The sequence below is a fragment of the Chanos chanos genome, chromosome 8 (genome assembly GCF_902362185.1).
Source record: "Chanos chanos chromosome 8, fChaCha1.1, whole genome shotgun sequence".
Lineage (NCBI taxonomy): Eukaryota > Metazoa > Chordata > Actinopteri > Gonorynchiformes > Chanidae > Chanos > Chanos chanos.
In genome coordinates, this window is record NC_044502.1 from 38791860 (window position 1) to 38814258 (window position 22399).

The 22399-nt window shown below is 39.6% G+C and overlaps 3 protein-coding genes across 3 annotated transcripts in view; 2 read left to right on the top strand and 1 right to left on the bottom strand.

The window, feature by feature from the left end:
- The first annotated feature begins 1748 nt into the window (after positions 1-1748).
- Positions 1749-8946, top strand: atp6v1c1a (ATPase H+ transporting V1 subunit C1a). The gene is made up of 13 exons (XM_030782280.1): positions 1749-1848; positions 3265-3437; positions 4011-4078; positions 5137-5222; positions 5330-5424; positions 5934-6025; positions 6236-6334; positions 6555-6623; positions 7452-7544; positions 7833-7926; positions 8034-8131; positions 8317-8443; positions 8851-8946. The coding sequence occupies exons 2-13, from the start codon at positions 3306-3308 to the stop codon at positions 8944-8946; spliced, it is 1149 nt and encodes a 382-aa protein (XP_030638140.1). The 5' UTR covers positions 1749-1848; positions 3265-3305.
- Positions 8947-9959: 1013 nt separating this feature from the next.
- On the top strand, positions 9960-11122 carry baalca (BAALC binder of MAP3K1 and KLF4 a). Its single transcript, XM_030783191.1, has 3 exons — positions 9960-10161; positions 10604-10749; positions 11033-11122. Exons 1-3 carry the CDS (start codon positions 9960-9962, stop codon positions 11120-11122), a joined length of 438 nt encoding a protein of 145 aa, XP_030639051.1.
- A 3755-nt stretch (positions 11123-14877) lies between these two features.
- The window catches only part of spire1b (spire-type actin nucleation factor 1b), a 32131-nt gene continuing 24609 nt past the window's right edge, over positions 14878-22399 (bottom strand). Inside the window, exons 14-22 of the mRNA XM_030783192.1 lie at positions 22024-22065; positions 19023-19183; positions 18737-18830; positions 18472-18614; positions 16500-16637; positions 16070-16140; positions 15882-15909; positions 15358-15506; positions 14878-15142 (exon numbers count right to left, since the gene is read on the bottom strand). Coding sequence (XP_030639052.1) covers positions 14878-15142; positions 15358-15506; positions 15882-15909; positions 16070-16140; positions 16500-16637; positions 18472-18614; positions 18737-18830; positions 19023-19183; positions 22024-22065 — 1091 coding nt within the window. The remainder of the gene's footprint in view (positions 15143-15357; positions 15507-15881; positions 15910-16069; positions 16141-16499; positions 16638-18471; positions 18615-18736; positions 18831-19022; positions 19184-22023; positions 22066-22399) is intronic.

The window sequence follows — 22399 nt, forward strand, 5'->3', positions numbered from 1 at the left end:
ATGTTACATTGCAGTCTTTCCCCAATTCAGCAAAACATAAGAAACAATGTCTCTAGGTCTCTGCTGTCCCTTTTTAATTGTCTAATATAGTGTACAAACATATTCCTGTCTGGGTTTGCATACAAGTAGATATGGATTCCCTCCAAGAACCTTGTCAGTTTGTTTTATCATTTAGTACATTGTATCCTGAAAAATACATCGTTCGTGAGTATCCAGAAAGAAATTAATTACAGCATATGTTAATTACAGCATATGTTAAAGTATATGTGAGGGTTTTGTCACTAAGAGATGTCATTTCTGCAAGAATAGAACATATTCACATATTGGCCTGTTAGGAGGTTAAAAAAAAAAAAGAAACTCAGGACATAGCAGTCCTCTGGGGCCAAGGCCGGACAGATTAAATATCCACCTTTCCTGAGCCTGCTGCCTCCCTGGCCTGCAGACGGCTGAATGATTAGGGACCGCGTGCCCAGACATGTCCCTGTCGGCCTGGATGGAGGCCAGACAGTGGGCAGCCCACCCTGTTGTTTGATCTATGGGGTTGGCTCCAGCCAGTCCCTGTATTGTATCCTAAACAATGCACCCCAGACCTACTGAACTCCATAAACATATCCCTTTGTGGGCTTTTCCCCGAACTCAGGGTGGGAGACACCCACTGTCAGGAAGAGGGACTCCTGTCCAGATTTAGAATACCATGACCCCTTGGAGTGGCTGCTGACTGGGCATTCCTATCTGTGGCTTTAAGTCAGCTGGAGGCCTTAGTTCTTCGAAAACAGGGTAGCTATTGTAGATTTTTATAATAATAGGGTAGATGAAAAATGTAAAACATGAACCAATATATGTAGAACTGCTGTATACAGAACATGGGATGCTAGTGGGGAGAAAAGGTTGTATGTGTACAGGACCTGGACAGGACAATAAAAATGGAGTTCATCATATTCAGCTGTCTGTCTTGTTATTTTATTGAATTTTTTTCCTAAATACATTCATCTCGCAGCAAAAATGTAAATACCAACATATTAAAGCAAGCAACAAGAATTTGGAAGTTTAACAGAAGCTGGACACAGGCCTTTATATCAAAGTTTCATGGGATCAATAACTTGAACTGCTTACAATTGCACAATAAGAACTGCAGATTAAAAAAAGGAATCAGATATGAATTAGTGTTCTACTGGCATTTTCAAAGTACATGTTAGACAAATATTGTTAGCATTGTTGTTTATCTTTTCTCTTTGTATTTTGAGCACTTAGACACTTTGATTCATTCAATTTGGTTCAGTTTGTAAATATCCCTACAGACATTATATATTTTCAAAGGACACTTTGACAGAACTTCAAGCCTTTTAGTCATCATTAACAATTTTTAGGCAGCCAATGAAAAGTAAACCAAATTACATTAAAAATGTAAGACTGAGAGTTGACCAAGAGGATGAGCTCAGAAGGAGATTCTTAGGACATTTATTTTGAATTAAAGGCTTTAACAGGTTAAGAATTCAACAAGGTTGCTTATTTGCACTTGTCATAAACGTGATGTGTCTATTTCAGCACCACCAACAGCAAGCTACACATTTTCTGTTTGTTGTAATCACACATTTCAACTCGTCTCTTCCGAGTTCCTCTTAACCTGCCATGACACCTCCAAACCAGTAGATGTCGTATGTTTTGACAGGAGCATCTCGTATAGGAGCTGTACTCAGCTAAGAAGACGTCTCATCTGATCAGCTGACCCTGGATCTGATGCTGTGTGGAAAGAGCAATATTTTAGATTGTCGGGCAATTATGAATGTCAAATCGTGAAAATTAGACACTGACAGAAATTTCGTAATCATATCATCGTTTGCTGAAGAGGTAAGTCAGGCACTCATTTGATACTACTTTGTTCATGTTATTTGTTACTATCCAGGTAAGACAGCTAGCATCTTAACCTTTCTTATCATTTGCCTTGTTTTGATGCAGGTGGATTATCAGATCTGTTCTAGCTGGCAAGGCAGCCACTAAACTCTCTTCGTGACCTAGCATGTTGTAGTACTGCAGTAATAGAGTAGATAATCATTTATGAACGTAGCGGCGCGGTTTAGAATATCATACTTTGAGCGGTTGCCTTCCTCTTATGTTTCGATCGTGCAATACTGATTGGTCGCTGAAGATGGACATCTGCAACCCTCCTGATCTGTCGCTTCGATACATCATAATTGGCTGGCGTTATGTGTGTATGAACAATCGGTTATGCTTTTTTGAATGAATATAAAAAATCTACTTGTATCTGTATTTGTATGAAGACGTAAGGCGAGGGCCCTGCGGCCAATTCATTTCTGGAGTAACTCGTGACCTGTCAAGTGATAGTTTAAGGAAATGGCCTCGTGCAACAAAGTTTCCAGGGGATGACGATTTTCAGGAATTTACAAGACAGCTATTTCAGAAGTGCATGCGTTATAGCGTCCTCACTAAGACACGACCATAGTATGTGATATGACTGCACGATCTTGAAAATAAACAGTCGACCTCCTAAAATGAGGCATACACACAGCCTTTAGGTTAGATACACAGTCCGTGACGCGCAAGGCATCTCCGTAAACTATGTCCATTTCCCGTTTGTTTTCTGTTTGTCGGAAGATGATGTGTTGTTTACATATGTATTATTTTCACTTGACTTGTAGCGAGCTCTTTTAGCCCGTAAAGATTCTTTTATTATTATTATTATTGAGAATGAAGTGTGAGTCAGTTGTCTACTTCATATTATAGTGGACAGATTATCCTGACAAAACATAAATTGCATCAGTGCTCCCCCTCCCAAAAAAACTCAATTGACCAGGATGTTGAAGAGCTTTTTTGCACCCACTATGAACACATGTCATATCATATATACTGGGCAAGCCAGTCTCAAAGTTATAAATGATCAAAATATTAATTTAGTGCAGCATTCTTTCTCAGACTAATAACTTACTTTATTCCCCTCTTTCAGAGTAATTTGTCATTTGCAGTTTAGAAAAGGTGTTTATTGCATTTATGGGTTGTTGCTATAAATGGAATGGAGTAAACTAACATATGACTATGATATTACGGATTAACACAGCCATAATGTTACCCACACTGCTGGATCTCACGACAAAACAGCAATGGCAAAGCTGTTGTTTAGCATAAAATACAAATCTTATCACTCTCCAGATTTGTTAATATCAGTAAAACAGCTAATACTTTTGTTGAAAGTGTTGAGCAGATCATTTTTGAGACATGCTAAAAATAATAAGTCTGTGTTTTGTCCAGCCATCTTTTGCACAGCCTCCACACACTAACGGTCTTGAGTCATGACGGAGTTCTGGTTGATCTCGGCCCCGGGAGAGAAGACTTGTCAGCAGACATGGGACAAGCTAATGATGGCCACCACCCGTACCAACAACCTGTCCACCAACAACAAGTTCAATATTCCTGACCTTAAGGTAAGACTCTCGTACTGTTGGGTTGATGAAAGTATATTTCTTTATTGAACAGCTCAAAGGACAAGAGAACTTGACAGTCTTTCTTAATAGTAAAGGAAGTATCCACTGTCTGTATTCAAATCCACTCTGTATGGGAGCAAACATGATTTGAGTAACAAACAATGAGGTGATTGATAGGAGATCCCATCAGCTTGGATCCAGGACGCTTTCGTTATTCTAACAGCGCTTGTTAAGTAAACTGATTGTCATGAAATATTTGTTTACCGACTCACCATTTAGATTTGACCTTGAGAACTGTTGCCCTGGGCGATCTGACCCCACTGCCCTTTCCCTCACATTGGGTGGCCTTGTGTCGCTTCAAACCTTTTTTTCCCCCTTTCTTTCTTACGCCTGGCGGAGTCGGAAAAAAAGACGGCGCCATCAGAAGCGTTCAGGGCCTCAGATGTCCCTGCTGGCTGACTAACTCTCACATGATGCTGACCAAACACAGCCCTGCTGGGTTTACATTGCTTCATTATGCAGGTTTCTGATCAAAGACTAGCCATGCTTCTGTCTCTTTTCCCTTTTTCAAAGGTTGGGACGCTAGATGTCTTAGTGGGGCTGTCAGATGAGCTTGCCAAACTGGACTCTTTTGTTGAAAGGTACTGTTAGTTTGTCCATTATTTGATTAGGTTCTGGTGTCACTGTATTCATTAACCAAGCATCTGAGCTAACAGCCGTCAAAAACTGCACAAGGGTTATGTGGTTCATTACATTTAACCAGCTTTTTAAAGCTTTCTTTTCACAGTTATATTTAGGCCTAAATAGTATGATTCTCTGTATCTCTCATCTAATGTCTTGTGAAGTGAAAGCGGTGCCCAAAGTTCAGGCGGTCGAAACGCTTTAATCCCGTCTGTTTACCCACCCAAAGTGAGGAATTTTACACAGTAATGTGGTTAATGTGCCCTCTTGCTAAAATTAGCCATTAGCAGTTTGGTGACACATCAGCACCTCTTTCCTCAGTCATATTTAAATCCCATGACTTAAGCTTCCGTGGCTCCCAGAATTTAGCCTATTTATAAATGTTTGCAAGGCTTAAATACTTCAAAATCACACATAGTCATGTCTTCCTTGCTTTGTATACAGGCAGACTCTTTGACACATACCTGATACAGTCACTAGTAGAAATATTTATCAATTCTCTGTTTTATTTATTTTTTTCTATTTAGTTGGGGTTTTTTTTAAACAAAACTCTTACATTTTGAAAGTTTTTATATCCTGGAATGAAAAGTAGTTTGGCTAGTTTGAATTTTTTTTTGAGGAACTGATGATGCGATCAGACCCGTCTAGACATTCTCACACTTCCACACACACACACGCACACACACAAACACACACACACACACACAGTCTCACATGTACTCAAACAATTCAAACCACCGCCATAAGATTATTCAGGGGGAAAAAAAAAAGCTTTTTTTCAAGACGTATCTGTCTTCCACTTAGCTACATTACGGTCAAAATATGGTTTAGAAACTACAGTGTTCTCTTTCAGACGGTTTGATTATTTATGTATTTGCGCACACGGTGTGTCAACGTCTAGGTGTCTCCTTCAGTCGGTTTTACCTTTGATGCTCTGACAAAGAGCATGTGGAAAAACATAGAGAAAGTGTGTGTAGCTGTATCAGCTGTGTGTGATCCCTTTTGATGCCGTTCGCAGTGTGGTGAAGAAGGTAGCTCAGTACATGGCCGATGTGCTGGAGGACGGCCGAGATAAAGTGCAGGAGAACCTGCTGGCGAACGGAGGTGAGGATGTACCGACAACGCTGACGCCTCCCGCGTAATCTGTCACGTCGGGAACGACGGGAACCGACCCAGTTTTAACGACTTGATTTCTCGTTTGTCTCTTTCAGTGGACCTGGTCACCTACATCACAAGATTTCAATGGGATATGGCCAAATATCCTATTAAGCAGTCTCTGAAGAATATATCTGAGATTATATCCAAGGCAAGTTTTATGACATAAACATACATGTCCTGTGTAAATTTTCTCATAGATCACATTGTGTAATGGCCCATAACATTAGAAATGATTTAAAAATATAGGTTGCAAATGATGTATAATACATGTGTAATCTGGGACATAGGCTGGAAATGTAACTTAAAAATAAAAATTAAGATGCGGACCACATACATAAAGGCATTATTTTCAAACGTCAGTCACTAAAATCAATGTATTATCTTCTTGTACGGTGATTGACATTTTGTGAAAGTTGCTGATTCTAATGTCAAAATTCTGCAAAACTTGAGTTTGAGTGTGTGAAAAATGGTGCATTTATATCATAATGAAACAATGATGTATTCAGTCATGTATTCATATCAATGATATATTTTTATACTAATGCTAATACACGTTGTCAAACTTGATGTTAGGGCAGTATGATTATAGAATATATTTATCCTCCAGTGATACAAAACTCTGAGTCTCTCTCTCTGCCTCCCCCTACTGTTCAACAGCAAGTAACACAGATTGACAATGATCTGAAGGCTCGAGCGTCAGCCTACAACAACCTGAAAGGCAACCTGCAGAACCTGGAGAGAAAGAACGCGTGAGTGGAGCAGTCACTTTTTTTCCCCTAGCCCTGTCCTAATTGAGTTATCAAACTCACTTTACTTGCATTTTATTGAGAGTTAAGTTGATTCTTCTCAAATGAACCGTTAAATATGCTTACAAAAGAAACGTGAGGCTGTATAACGTTTGCAGAATGTTTGTACACTCTGTGTAATTTGTTATAATTTGATCAAAATGATCTCACCAGGGGGAGTCTGTTGACAAGGAGCTTGGCTGACATTGTCAAGAAAGAAGACTTTGTGCTTGACTCTGAGTATCTCATCACTATGCTGGTTGTAGTACCTAAGTAAGTTTATTTATTTATTTATTTATTTTTAACATATTTATTTATTTATTTATTTATTTTGGTGAACTTTTGCTTGATGAATCCAATCTGGTTTGATTTTTGTACCATGGTGCTAGGTGAATCTTAACATTCTTCAGTCCTGCTGTGTTTGTGCTATGCTAGTGCTGTCCTTCTATTTTTACTCCCTTAAATTCACACAAAAAATCTGCACACTCAACAGGACAAGTTATGCTGACTGGCAGAAGACCTATGAAACCCTGGCCGAGATGGTGGTGCCTCGATCCACAAAGTATGCGCTCAGTGTGTTTGTGGTTATCACTGTAGACGTATGAGAGTCTGCGACAGAGGAATATTGGAATATAGCTTTCTTTGTTGAAATGAAATTGAGTGTAATGATTTCTGAAAACCGTAATGGCATTGAGATTCGTGCTCGGAGGAAGAGGGGGTGAAACCTAGGAACGAGATAGGAGTAGACATTTTTGATTTACCTCCAGATGAGAGCAGTGTTGAGAGTTCGTATAGCGAGAGATTAGTGCTCAAGCGGTTGCTAAGGAAACCAATTATCACTGAAACGTTGCTTGACAAGAGCCTCATCCCCCCAGAGAGAGTGTGGCTTTTCTCTCTCTCTCTCTCACTCTCACTCACTCACTCATTCTCTTTCACTTGCTCACTGTGAAATATGAAGTTTAATTTTCTGTCTGTAATGCAACCCATCTTACTTGCTCCATTCTTGTGAAGGCTCATAAAAAAATTGTAGACTGGAGGATTAACGCCTAAGTAAAACCTTGTTTTGTATATTCAACTCATACTCAGTTCAAGACAGCAGAATTTAATCTTTATGAGAATTACTTGAATCATTTTCAAAACTGCTTTACATGTTCAGATTTAAATGCTTTTGACTTTTGTGTCCAAACTGTTGAAATGACATGTAAATGCATGTTCGAAGGTCAGATCTGCAGAATTTGTTTTTCACCACCAGTATATTACCTTAATAGGGCCCTAGTTGACATCTCATTTTAAAGCAGTTCAATGGGATTTGTCCCTAAGTTTCATAACGTTATTATCAGCATCCTTTTAGCTGTAAACGATGAGAATCTTCTCTTTTCCCCTGTTACAGTCTGCTATTTGAAGACCAGGACAGTGGCCTCTTTAGTGTCACTCTTTTCAGGAAGGCTGTTGATGACTTCAAGCACAAAGCCAGAGAGAACAAGTAAGACAGAGTCCTTTTGCTGGCCCAGTATTAACCTTCACGCTTTACTTCCATTCATACTAAAGACACCTCTGGCACCTATGTCAGAAAAAAAATACTGTATTTTACTTTTCTTTTTGTTTCCATAGCAGAGAAACGTGTATGCGTTAAGTATATGTCGTGTAGAATATGCGTTGAAAGATTCCTGGACCCGATCCCGCTGAGATCGGGATAGGTCAGTTTATAATTTACTCACGTTGAGTTATTTCTACAAATATGGATGTTCCATATTTCCTTTTTATGTCACAGATTTACTGTTCGAGACTTTCAGTACAATGAGGAGGAAATGAAGGCAGACAAGGAGGAGATGACCAGGCTTTCCACTGACAAGAAAAAGCAGTTTGTATGCATCAGTCACCGTCCCCCAAACAAGCTACAAACCTGTCAGTGAATGAAGAGTGGTGATTGATGATGCTGATGTTAAATCAAATCTGTCTGGTGTCTCTGTAGGGGCCGCTGGTACGATGGCTGAAGGTGAACTTCAGTGAAGCCTTCATTGCTTGGATCCACATTAAAGCGCTCAGAGTTTTTGTGGAATCTGTGTTAAGGTACTGAAGACAAACAACTGCCTCTGAACTGTATTTTTATCTGCATCGACTTGGTTGTGAGACAGTTTACATGCCAGCTGGTTCTGCTGTTAAAATGATGTTAAAATGTCATTGCATTTTGATATCACAGGAAGTTGTGTTACAGCATAATACCATGGAACGCGTTCTTTGTTTTGTCCTCGCAGATATGGGTTGCCCGTGAACTTCCAAGCAATGCTGTTACAGCCCAATAAGAAGAACATGAAGAAACTGAGGGAAGTTCTCTATGACCTGTACAAACACCTGGACAGCAGTGCAGCTGCAATCATAGATGTAAGTTTGGACCTTGGTGAGGTTTGATCCAGTGTGCTCTCAAAGAATAGTGATAGTGTTGATATCACTGAATGATGGGGGTTTTTTTTCAGTGATAGTGATAACTTGGCCGTATAATCATGTCTGGAAACTCCAGCGTTTTGAAAGAAATATTCAGTGTTCTCATTGTTGGATTAGGTTGTACATTTTTTCTGTAGTTCTTATATTTTATGTAATTTCCAGATTTGTTGTTTCTGTAGATCAATTTCCACCTCTTTTTTACATTTTCAGATGTTTCATTGCAGTTTAAATTCTGTTGTAATAGTGTTACATAAAAAAAAATTACAAATTCATTTGTCTGCACTGTGTATTAGCATAACTCATGAATATGTAAATGAGCCGTGTAATTTCCTTGCCTTCTGCAGCAGTCTGCCATGGACATTCCGGGTCTGAACCTGAGCCAACAGGAGTACTATCCCTATGTGTACTACAAAATCGACTGCAACCTGCTTGATTTCAAATAGAGCCGCACCCCTCTCTCACCTTCCCTTTTTGTGCTGCGTCGTGTTCGTGGAGAACTATGTTCATTGCTCTGTATATTTCCCCATCCTCTCTCTCTCTCTCTCTCTCTCTCTCTCTCTCTCCTTCTCCTTCTCCCTCGTTCACTCTTGCATGATCATTCCACATTCCTTATTGAGAAGTATTGCCCTTTGCCCCTTCAACAAACAAGGCAGGGGACTATCTCTTATTTATGGTTTCAATTTTGTTTACATTTTTTTTTTTTTACAACATTACCTTATTTATATGTGCTTAAATGACCGGATGTGATTTATTTAAGATGAGAGATCATGAAGTCTCAATCATTCCTCCCTTGTGTAGTTCCTTGTGGTAGCTGCATCTGCTAATAATATTTACTGATATTGTTTTGTGTGGGAACACCTTCCCCTTTTAACCCAGCTGTGATTCTCTTCAAAATTGAATTGTGTTGTAAAGATCCAATATATATATACGTGTTGATCTGTACATTTTGGTGTTAAAAGGTATATATATATGTGTGTGTGTGTGTATACGTGAAGATGTTATGGAAACAGAGTTTAAAAAATAAATAAATAAATAAATAAAACACTGACTTTAATCTAATTGCAGCTAATAACTGCATAGCGCTGAAACACTTTGTATTGTGTGTGGTCCTGCAGCTACAAAACAACGCAGGTTTTTTTTTTTTCTTTTTAACGTGTAAGCCTAGAGCATCAAACCAGCGTGACTTAACGCACGTTTCTTACCCATCCCGCGATGGACCCGTCCGTCGCACCTTTGATTTACATTTTTACACGTAGGTCATGACGTGGGTGATCACATAGCCCAGTGTAATCATTAAATCCAGAAAAATTGATTGTGAAAGGGAGTCGTGCAAGCGAGGACTTTCGGTAGTGCATTGTGAACTGCAATGAGAAGGGAATGCGTTGTGATTCAACCACAGCATCGGTAGAAGCCTCATATGAGTCGAGTGGTACCTAGGATGCGCATTGTGGTTTCAATGGGTTGCGGTGGAAGTAGGGCTGATACGATCGAACCCCGGTACTACGAGAGCTGGACCAGAGAAACTGAGTCGACATGGCTTACGAACACAGATACAGAGGTAACCCAGACTGCCATCGTCAGCTATAGTAACAGTCATCAACGTGGGACTAATGACAGCACAGACACGGCGATGAAGGAAAACACGGCAACATGCCCAGGTTAGTTTTAAGTGAACCTTGTCGGGTGGGAAAGATTGAATTCACATTACATTAATGTTCAGTTTAACTGTGTTTCTCAAATAATAAAAGATTGTTTTATTATATAAGCGCATCTTACAGCGGGGCATGAATACATCGTACATTTTGACGTCATATCTATAGAAGCTGCATTTTTTTGCAGATAGCAAACCTCTGTTAGATTACTTCTTTTTAAAAATAGCACCTGTCTCCAAATTTCCTCTCCATTGTAGTGTTATCTAATGGTTGTATGTTTTTATTTCGTGCGCGTGTGCGCGCGCGCGCGTGCAGGCGTGCGTGCGCGAAGGTTCTAGTGAAGGTTCTGATGTTACCCTCTAAACACAGTTCCTGTCTTTCATTTGTGAAAAACATTGAAAAGAAGTCCACGTGTCTCACGGTCTTTCATTTGTGCTTTGTGAAGCAGAAGACAGTGGCCATACAGATCCAGTGTGCACCAGTTCCTCTGCCAGGGAAAAGAAGATGGTGAACATAGGCACACAATGTGGAAGACAGCCTTTCCATTCCACTTTCACCAAGAGCAATCAGAAGAGACCTCTCCAGAGAGATGAGGTTAGACTCCTGTGCCATTCACACGTTTTGCAGATGCCTCTGAATAGTAAAATATTTAAATCAGTACCCATTGTTCTCTCTCTCTCAGTTCAACTACGATTGTGTAGAGGGGCAATATCGAGAGTTGAGAGAAGTGGCTGGAAACCAGCATTTAGTTCTCTTTGACTAAGGCCACTTCCAGCGTTCACACACTTTGTCATCAAGTATGGAGTGGTCTAAAGCAAAAGGATTTCTGTTGCTTGGTTGTTGTTTTTTTAAGCATTTTTCCCTCTCATTTCCCCAGGTGAATTTGAATACCAAGAAACCCTCCAAGGAGGCGGTTGCAACCAAAAGTGTTCACCATGTATCCTGCATGGAGAAAACAGCACCCTGACGTGCAGGCTGAGAGGTTGGATTCCATAGATTTGTGCAGGAATTCAGATCCTCAAAACCGAGACGTGGGCCAGTATAACGCACCTCAGTTGCAGATGCAAATGTAATGGCCTTTTAAAGTACATCACAAGGTGGTTACTGTTTCTTTTAGGATTAGATGTCCAGACTGTGATTTGACAGCATGTAAAAAACAAAAAAGACATTTTGGGAAAGGGGGTGCCCTTGCCGACTGGAAAATGCTGCAGAGAATGTTACTTAAGTGTGTTGAAGAATTCAGTCTTTGTTTTTTAGCTCTATACTTAGTGTTTTTGTACTGTCTTTTACTGTTTTTTCTTCAAAGTTATTGTAAGCTTTATTCTCTATCTGACTTAAATGTGCACACAGATCGACACATAGGGTCTGGTGGTGTTTTAATGTGTGTAGATATCACAGTGCCTAGCTGGTTTGATAAAATGCCTCAGGTTGTAAGTTTACAAAAGACTAGACTACTGAAGCTGTGTTGAGCTTTGTATAAAAATATTATTGTAAGTTTACAGAAGACTAGATCACTGATATTGTGCTGCGCTTTGTATAAAAATGATTATTCTGTGGAGAAAGTATAGGTATGCCATGAGCTTGGGATCTAATACTTTTAAAAAATGGGAATTTATTTTTCTCCAATATCATTACATTGTTCAGTGACGCAGAAAATATTTACTGTCATTAAAGTGATGCATATCAAATATGTATTTGTTAATTTTATCTCACTTTTTCCATTGGAGAGCTGTAAAAAGGAATAGTATCGTAACCTAGATGGAGACCTTCAGAATGTGAACAATGCTTCATATTCTGTATTTAATGAAATCTCCCTACATATAATCTTATCAGGAATTGACGAAATCTAATTTCCCAAATCAGCTTATGAATCATAGCCTGGCATATTCCTGGCATTTCTCAGAATGCTTCACAAATATCAGAAACGATGGCTTCTGAAAATTAACCAAAATAAGAGTCAAAATGTAAGAGCTGTGATACCATCGTCCAGGAGGCAAGCAGTAATAAGTATGCAGTTAGAGACGGTTCAAACTCGACATTCTGGTACAGTAATGGAAATTAAATTGGGCCACAAAACAGTCATTCTAACATTTGCATGATCCGCAGCATTTGCAAGCATCTGCATCAATGAACTGATTCAATTCGTCTGCTTTGTCTTATGTATGAAAATGTCAGCATATTCATCTATGTGGGTATTTGTAGCACTTGTTTCATAACACAAACCCTCCAGAGATAAAAATGAGACCACTTCAAAACACACTGAATAGATGTTTGATAAGTCGCATAGCATCTCCAACTCACTGTATTTGATATTCGCCGCCTTCATAAAAACATTCAACATACAATCCAAAGGTATTGCATGATTTTATTACTATGATCATGGATATCTTTGAAACCCTGGGAACCAATCATCACAGCAACAGCTTATTAGTACAAGCTACACAGTAGGTACATACATGCACGTTGCAGCCATTGGATTAACATGTCTGTTTTGGAATGACAAATTTGGAAAAAAAACAAAAAACAAAACCTGAGCATGAAAATTGATCTCATTTCAAACTCATTTCTAGTGCTTATGTTGAAGAGGTTAGCAAGGACACCTTTTATATGATAAGCTGTGAATCCATGACCTTAATCTATTTTACAAAAAATCCCAGTGCCAGTTTATCAATTTAACCTACACAATCACACAACAACTTCACTGTAGATACACTTTTTTCTGTACTTACTGGACTTTTCAGTGTGTTTTAATAACAATATGGTTATTAGAGAGGCATCTTGCACAGAAGTTGCCATAATTTATATTGTATGGTTATTGAGAACACGCAGGTATCTGGAAATCACTGAACAATGTGAATGTTATTTGGGTGGACCATGATCCCATAACGATGTGATGCTTAGAAAGAGGCAGTGATTTTAAGGCAAAACGATTAAACAACATGATGCTGTACTGTTCTAACGCTTACAATGACGGGAGAAACATATATCAAATGAATGCAACAAAACCAAAAAAGGACATTTAACAGTTCAATCCTCTCTCCTAAAATTTGTGCCTTGAAGCTGTTTTAACACACATGCGCACCACAGTCGCAAAAAGGGCAGCCTTTTTTCAAACGAGATTAGAGTCAGGACAGATCAAGACATTTAAAAGGCATCTTTACAAAGCCTCAACATCATTGGCTGAACGGTAGCATATGACTCACTTCATATAAAATTAAATTACAGAGTTTCATAAATGATCTGTACAATCATAACGTACTAAAAAAAGATTCCAGTCACCGAAGTGAAAATGAATTCTTACAGGCAATTAAAAAAAATCTACACAAGACAAACATTACATACTCAACCACTCACAGACTCTTTTCTTTATCCACCAGTACATGATATTTGAACTGTCGAGACTTTAAGTTTAAGGTTCAGGATTGGCTGGAGCTCTGAAACAGGAATCCTGGGAAAAGGATGCTTCTATTTATATAACATTGTCCACCCATTTGCCTACAACCACAAAGAGAAACATAGCATGGGTAAGATGTTTTGTAATTCAGACTTTAGCCAGATTTGTAACTGTCTATACATTTGTATGTTTCGTGCTGCTCTGGTTATCCAGTTGTAGTCTTGTTTTTCTACAGCAGGAGAAAATCATTAACATAACAACATATTTCACTATTTAAGATGTCATTTCCAAAACATCAGAAGAAAACAAAAAAAAATGAACCGATTAAAAGGCTTAAAGGTAGAGTTTTTGAAAAAAAAAAAAAAAAGGAAGAAAGAAAGAAAGACGAAGGCTTTATTGTGGCCTGACTCTTTGTGCCTCCAGTCCAAATCAGCCATACACCTCACTTCACCCACCAGATCAAAATAAAAAAAAAAAAAAAAAAAAAAAAAATATATATATATATATATATATATATATATATATATATATATATATATATATATAAAAAGGCAGTTGCTAAATTTAAGCTATGGAAGTTGTAAATATCCTGAATTAGTTATCAGTCAAATCAAATGAATCAATTATTTATTACAAATTTGACCCAGACTGGGACCTCACACCACGTACATACACATGTAAGTTCTTTACAATACAAAAATCGACCTTTTACAAAACACATCCTCAGTACTTCAAATGCACAAAACTTCAATGATTTAGCTTTTTTTAAATTTTTTTTTTGGTCATATTTTCCTTGCATTTCCCTGTCACTTTTTATTTCAAACTCAAAACGTAGCCTTCTATAAAGTCACTCTGAATACCCACTTTGTTTTCAAACCCTTTATTTGTGCTTGTCACTCTCTGGATGGATGAATAACAGAGGGATCCATCCCTCACAGCGACCTGAATGAGGGTTAAACTAACAGATTCTAGGGGTAACACGTTACACTTAACTGTTACGTCTCCACTGTTCATTGGCCGTATGGATGGCAGAGATAAACGTAGGGAAACGGGCAGCCAGGAGGCACTCGTATGTACACGAGTCTAAAAGCTGAAACACAGAGCTGACCATGCTGTTTTCATCTCTTCGGGAAGAGCTGGTATTCAATGATAAGAGTGAATAGGCCACAGTCACTAAACTGCTCCATTCTGAAAGCCCACCTCAGTGCTAATTTACACAGAGGCAAAACAAAAGGACATACGGGGATCCAGCGATCCGGGTCTAGTCCTGTTCGTTTTTTTTTTTTGTTTGTTTGTTTTTCCCCATTGTTCTGTGTGGGAGTGAAAAGCTACACCTCATTGATAGTCCTCTCTGAGGGGCGGAACTCAGCACCCTTAGGCGTAGACATTGAAAAGGACTGTGTCTTGCGCTTTAAGCGAGCGCGTTTGTTGGCCAGAGAAAGGCTGTGCTTGCTAGAGGAGATGATATCGGAGATGAACTTCTTGCAGTCTACACACACTTCCATGGTGTTCCAGTCCTCGGTCAGTTCCTTTGGGAGCTCCAACTCCTCCCGCAATGATGAAGATGAGGGCTTTGAACTGTGCTTAGAAAGCCTAGGAGAGGGAAGAAGAAAAACTCTGAGATGCTGAGATTGAAAGAAGAACCAGTAAACCTTCATGAAATTTCTAAGTACACCTATACCCTTAGAATACCACTGTGAAGGAATATCGAATGGTTATGAATAACAGTGGAGGTAGTACACCCACAAATAACGCTTTTCATCACCATTACTCTCTCTGAACCAGTGCTGCTGTGTAGGTGTTGGTACCTGGACATGGTTCGCTGGAGGCTGGGTCGCTGTTGGCTGGGGCCGGGTTTCTCTGGCTTGTTAGCTGACTCCTCTCTGGACAGGGTGGAGGTTGAGGGTCCCAGGGAGTAAATGGGTAGGCTGGCATAGGGCTTAGAGGGCAGCCTCATCTGAGTCAAATATCATATAAATATAATCTATCAGTACTCAGAGTACGTTACCCAAAATTGCCACAGTGTGTAACAATGAATTCATAGATATGTATTCCTATTCAAACTAATATATTGCACAACAGTACATTACATCTAAATATAATTCCAATAATTTTGTATCAAGAGTTTTATTTCCAAAGAAGTTCTTGTTATTTTTGGTCGAACTAAGAGTACTAAGGTACTAAAGGACGAAGAGTTTCACTTGCTAGCATTTTTCTTGCGGCGTAGTTGCATTGTTTAAGACAGAAGAAAAGCTGATAAAAGACTGAATTTCATTGAATATCACGGCGGTTGTTCAATGTACATTTCTATTGGAATGAAGACATGACTTACCTTTTTGCAGCACTGTGAACAGACTGGCCTGTACGTAAAAGAATAAGAAAGAATGTTCTTAATGTTCTCTGCTTTTAGGCTGAATCGAAAATAGAAAACCTTTCTCAAACCATTCAGGCTAAACATAAAGAGGCCGCAGGGTTTCCAAGTTTACATATTTGGCAAGAAAGAGCTTTGATTTTTTTTACCTTTTGCAGAACTGACAGGTGTAGGACCATGTGAAAAATGAAAACCTCTTGGTGCGGCAGCAGAAGCAGAGCTGCGTGACAAAGGAGTACAATTGTGATTGGTTGCCATTTTTGATTGCCGTGACCAAACATTGAAAGTGGATATTACACTGACACACATACCACAGCGCTAAGTCATTTGTGTTATTTTTGCGCAAAACACAACTGTGAAAAACTCACATATCTACTCAAAATGCAAACATTAGCCATCACCGAAACCTTACAGAAAGTGGTTATTTGATTTGAATTTGCACTAACTGTTTAATACATAACCAACAGTCACCTGACCATCGTGTGACTTTGCAATAGATTAACTGTTTCACTAAGTACCTAGTGACCTGTAGACAGCTTGTGATAATTAGTTTGTGATTTCCTGACTACCATGTCTCACCTTGCCCTTCTTCAGGGCATTGTACACATCCTTGTACTGCTGAAACTTCTCCAGCTCCGCTTTGACCAGAACTTGCCGGATGTGCATCACCTCCTCTACCGTGAGCGCCAGGCACTCCACCGGGTAACAGAACTCCTCCTGCCAGGAACGCAAAGTGCTCCCGTTACCATGGTGACATCAGACACACGGGTCTTTGTCTCTACCCTAACCCCTGCCAAACAGCGGCCGTCTGCAAACCTCTCCAGACCCAGTCAGAATGAAGTCTGACAGGCTCCACTCTGTGACAAAATGTCTTGATTGTGCACAGAGAGAGACAGAGAGAGAGTACAGAACCAAAATATAGGAGTGAATTTCATTAAATGAACAACATCACTGTGCATATGGTATTCCCAGCACATCTTGCAAACTGATCTTGGAATTCTTAAAGATTCTAGGGAACGTGAAATTATAGCTAAGAGGAGTTCAGTTCAGGTAAACCCCTCTTCAGGGATGTTGATGTTAAAACTGTCAGAAGCACAGTTTACTTAGCTAATTAAAGGCCTGCTGTTTCCATGGATAGAATGTTTTGCTTTTTTTTTTGTTCCCTGACAGTACTGATGACTCAACACACTCTCCTCATTGATTGCTCTTCTGAGTAAGTAGAGGAGAGGACTGCTTCCATTTCAAGTGCTTATGTGGCCCTGTGGCTAAGGCCAATTTTTACTGCCAGAATATATTTGCTATAACAAAACATAGGTACAGCTGTTTTTGGACACAATCTTTTTAAAATGATTTTAGAAATTTTGCAAGGTCACAGTGATTTGGGGTTTTTTTCAAGCTTAGAATGAACACGGCTATGTTGAAATAGATACGTGTTAGTCAAAGTAGTCTGTGTGTTGAGTAATCTTCTGAAAACGTTACCTTGGTAGATTAAAGAAACAAGAAGAATTTCAACCAAACAAAAATTAATGTGAGACACCTCAGCCATTTCATATTTGTCATCACATGTTAAACAGTACGTTTTAATACTGAATGAGTAAGGCATGTGCATATTGTTTTTCTTTACATTTTCTTCATCATGGGCATGGGCAACTCTGGCTAGGGGGAGAGAAAGTAGGCATTTAGATTAATGTTCAATGAACTGTAAAGACCTCAGTCTCTTAGAGCAGACTACCAGATTACAATCTACTCTATTTAACACTTAACTTGAAGAAGCTTTCCTTACTAAATGTGCTGCGTCAACTGACATAAGCAGGGTTTGAGTGGGCTTGTTACAAATTACCGCTAAAAAAAAAAAAATTAAATGTTTTATTCTTCTGTTAACATAGAATGTATAACTGAACAAATGAAAGTCTCATGATGTCACGGGTTAAAGCCTTACAGAATAACCATGAATATTTATGAGGGATCGTATAAGCTTCTGAAGAGGTCAAGTTAAGTGTTAAACAACATAAGCGTACAGCGTAACCCAGGCTAAAGAACAGACTTGGCTACGGCTCCTAGACAAGCGAGAGGCGTGGTTGCGGCAGCTATGTTAGTGGGTACTGAGGTCAGAAACTTGCAAACCTTCTGAAGCTCTGTTCCACTGGCACACGCCTGCCTGTACAGAGCAAACACGGCCCCTAGCGCAGAAAACACACTCGCCTCCAAAGAGAGGGGGCTCCGCAAGTGATGGAGAGCAGAGAGAGAGTGGTTGAACCCACAGGCTAGCAACTCCACCTGAACACCAGAGGGTGGAGGCGTTTGGAGAACGAGAGATGAAGAAATAACTCTGGGGTGTGTGGAGGACAAAAACTTTGTTGTAGGCTCTAGTGCACGAAGGAGTCATTGTTTAGAGGAGTTTGTTAGTGTGACCCATTCCACTGAATGACAAAAAAAAAAAAACAATAACGTAAAGCAACTCACTGTCCTATCAGGAAGTGAGGTTGCAGTGCATATACAAACCATCATTTTTTTTTTTATCACAATGTATCGCATTTGTGAGTGGGCTTACTAGGGATTTGGAGCTTTGCCTGCATGGTGGCATGAACTGGCGGACGTTGGTGGGTGTCTCTTTCTCGATGGAGTGTCTTCTCTGGGCAGGCTGGCGTCGCTCCGGCTGAGGGGTGGTGGAGATGGGCAGGAACATGGGCGGAGCTGAGCGAGGGAGGGAGGGAGTAAAGGGAGACATACTGTCACATATCTCCCTGTGAGGAGCAATGTGCTGTGAGAAACATGGAGGGATGATGGGAGTGAGTTGTCTGAGGTTGCAGACTTACTCTTCTTGCCCAGGACAGACTCCGGAGAAGTGTCCTCCACTACAGAAGTAGAGATGCTGGAACTGCTCACTGACCTTTGACCCACAGTTTCATCCTATGGCACAATCAATCCATGCTAATGCTTGACTCATCCTACATTATATTATGTTTGTGTTACTAAACTGTAAAGAATATTCAACCTTAAAGAAACATGTTATTGCTGTAATAACCAGACGTTAAAAATAGACAGACATGAAAAAAATAAGACAAGGTGATGGAAAGGAAAGGCACACATATTCACACTCACATCTGAGTCAGAACTCTCCAGTTCGGCCAGCGTAGGTGCTTGGAGCCTTTTTCTCTGAAAAAGCCCCTGTGAGCCTGTGGAGCCGTTCTGATGATGTGGTGCACCGTTGGCCAGAGACAGCGTGCTGGATGCCTTTCTAGCACCTTCTGGAGTCGACATATCTGCAGAGAGCAGCAAAAACGCTTTATGTAAATGTCTAAGCAGGAGAGTGAGTAGAGAGGAAGGTGAATGAGGGAAGGAGAAGTGAGTCTATCACAACATGTAACTAGTGAATATCAAACAAACAACATGTGTGTTAAATGATTTGGAAAATGAATAAGAAAATCATTTTTGATCTTTGACTTCCCAAATATCATTCCTCATTAGTTATAACATTTTCAAATAAGACACAATTGAGATGTGTACGTTCAGGTGGTTTCTCTCTCCTTGTGGAAAAAAAAAACTTACTGAACTATAATGTCATAATGCAAATTGCAAAAATCCATAAAAATCTACAAACAGGAAAACTCATCTTGACAATCAGCCAAAAGAGTAGAGACTAGAATTTTCTTGCTCATTTAGACACCATCACCAGCTACATTACATAAGCGTTGCCACATTATTTGTTTCAAACAGGCAAATTTCATAGTGTGCTTTTTTGTAAACAAAGAATATGCAATACAACCTATGCAACCTATAAGAGTATGTAATAGCATGACAGAAGAGATAAAGAGACAGAATAGAATATGCAATAGTGAACAGAAGAGATAAAATGCTCACATTCTCTGTCTCAGTCAGGACATGTTATAATGTGGTGTTGTTGGGTTCTAAAATGAGTCAGAACCTGTCTGAGTAATAGCTGATTGGTGGTTAGTCAGAGGGGTCTGCACATGTGCACAAACACTCAAGCATCACAATGGATACCACATTGATGATGACAGCCATGGACAAGGCAGATTTAAAATAAAAAGCAGTGATTGGATGAGGACACTGGTCTGAATAGGTACCATGTCAAGCACACATTGATTTACCAGTGAAGTCTGTCTTCTGAATAAGGCCTTTTTTCTTTGATTTTTACATTTTATACTGGGTTAATTCAGGGTCAGAAACCGCAAGGTCATTTAATCAAAATCTGTCATCTTTCTGTTTTGAAAGGTCTGATTTTTATTTATTTTATTAGTTCTTACTGGTAAATTTGGCCTTAAAACATAAACTATCATTGAACACAGACTTTATTATTATAGGCCGAGCTGCTTCATGGCCAGGTACTCTTGTTCACACAAGAGTGTGTGACTACAGTCAGTCCCCTGTTTGAAGACATGGCTAACCCTCCTATTAAATTCTGCAGACTCATTCTCAAAGATGAAAGGCCTCTTTGTGTCACAAAGCTTATTTTCTATGAAAGTCCTGATATAGCTTAACTGTTTTATCTTATGAAACAACATGTAATTTTGCTCTGAACTGTCAAACAATTTTTTTTTATGAAGTATCATCAATCATCAAAACACTAATAACTTATTAAGCTAAACGTAAAATAAGCACAAAATGTGAAATATTCCTAAAACACTGGGTAATGTATAAAGTCTCAATAATGGTACATATGCTACTTCTTTTCACCAGTCATATCAATATTTCATTTCTGCGTATGACAGTTAGCCTGCTGACCAGTATCAAACAACTGCACAGCCAAAAACAATGACAGAGCCAATAGGTAAAAGCGGTGAGGACATTTGAGTTGAGGGATAAGTGGATAAATGGAAAATCTCTTAAAAATAGATTCAATGGCCAGTTTATTAGGTTTCACTGGATCAGATGCCCCTTTGCATCAAGAACAGCCTGAAATCTTTGGGATATAGATTCTATGAGGTATTGAAATCATTCCACTGAGATGTTGGCCCGAGCAGTCACAAAGGCAGCATGCTACTGCAGTGGACTGGACAGCGGGACGTCCAATCAACGAACAGCCTGTTTTATCTCGCTCTAACTCTGTTCTACTGGGTTGAGATCTAGGGATTGTGCGGGTCACTCAAGAACAGTGAACTGGCTGCCCTGTTCCTGGAACCACTCTGAGACGGTATGTGCTTTATGACTTAGTGCATGATACTGCTGGAACCATCCATGCGAGGAAGGGTAAACTGTAGCCCTAATGGGATGCACCTGCTCAGCAGCGACTGTTTAGATATGCTTTGGCATTCAAATGCTGCTCAGCTGATATTATTGGACCTTATGTGTGCCAAGTAAACACTCCCCACACCATTATACTTAAACACCACCTGCCTGCTCTCTCAGCACCAGGCAGGACCTTTTTACAGACTAATACTACTTATTTCAAATCTCTACCAACAGAGTTGTACAGTTCAATTATTTGCCTGTTTGCTTGGATGATACTTGTCATTTTACCTAAACCTCTCTCATCACTAAGTTGTTTTTGCCTACATGACTGCTTCTAATTAGATGGGTTTTTTTGTCTGCTGCACCAGTATCAGTGAATCTTAGACACTGTCATGTGGGAAAGGCCATGAAATGAAGCCATTTCTGAGCATCCCATGCACTTGGCAACACAGAGTTGCTTGAGTGATTTGTTTTTCCCATTCTGTTGTTCAGTCGAGGAGTAATGGGATCTCTTTATGCCTGTCTGCCTGCTTTATATAGCAAGGCACTACAATGAGAGTATTAGCAGGAGCCATTGAATTTCATTAACGGGTGGTGTGTCTAATAAACCGGCCACTGATTGTGCATTTATTTTGTGTTAATTATTGTTACACAAGAATTAACTATCGTTAAGAAACTGCTGCTCAAATTAACAAGATCTTTGGGATGTTGGTTGCAGAAAATTTCATTTTATCTCATGACAACAATTACAAAGAATGCTTTTCATAAGAAAAGAATCCTAAAAATGTTCCCTCAACTGAAACTCAAAGCGTGAAGATGCACGACCGTGATGTGTTGTATGGATCGATCCAATCACAGCACACAAAGGACGGGGAAAAAACCGAGGCCAGGTAACCAAGCAGAGCTTTACCTGACGAGTCAAAACTCTGAGACATGCTAAGTGGTCGAATTACTGCAAGAAAACAGTCAGGGAGTTACACAGGCAGTAAAGTAAATTGCAAGACAAATATGGAGTGGAGGCAAACAAAGCCTTCTATTGAGAGATTTGGGTAAAATATCAAACAGAAGAAATTCGGTCAGACACCTCAGTCTTTGTTTAGATTCTGACTCCATCGTTGTGGCATTTTCAGATAAGTGCCACTGTAAGTGAATCACACATAAGGGAGGAGAGCTGGGGGAGCAGATCAAATACTGACCCGAATGGAAAAATTCATTAACTTCATCAAATGTCAATCTGATAGACTGTATAGTAAAGGGGGGGGGGGGGGGTAAATAGAAACTACAAC

Excerpts from the sequence above, each read along its gene's own strand:
- atp6v1c1a (XM_030782280.1), top strand. The coding sequence starts at position 3,306 with ATGACGGAGTTCTGGTTGATCTCGGCCCCGGGAGAGAAGACTTGTCAG. Across the intron at positions 3,438-4,010 it reads TCAATATTCCTGACCTTAAG|GTTGGGACGCTAGATGTCTT; the intron begins GTAAGACTCTCG and ends CCTTTTTCAAAG. Across the intron at positions 5,223-5,329 it reads GAACCTGCTGGCGAACGGAG|TGGACCTGGTCACCTACATC; the intron begins GTGAGGATGTAC and ends TGTCTCTTTCAG.
- baalca (XM_030783191.1), top strand. The coding sequence starts at position 9,960 with ATGGGTTGCGGTGGAAGTAGGGCTGATACGATCGAACCCCGGTACTAC. Across the intron at positions 10,162-10,603 it reads AAACACGGCAACATGCCCAG|AAGACAGTGGCCATACAGAT; the intron begins GTTAGTTTTAAG and ends TTTGTGAAGCAG. Across the intron at positions 10,750-11,032 it reads GACCTCTCCAGAGAGATGAG|GTGAATTTGAATACCAAGAA; the intron begins GTTAGACTCCTG and ends TCATTTCCCCAG.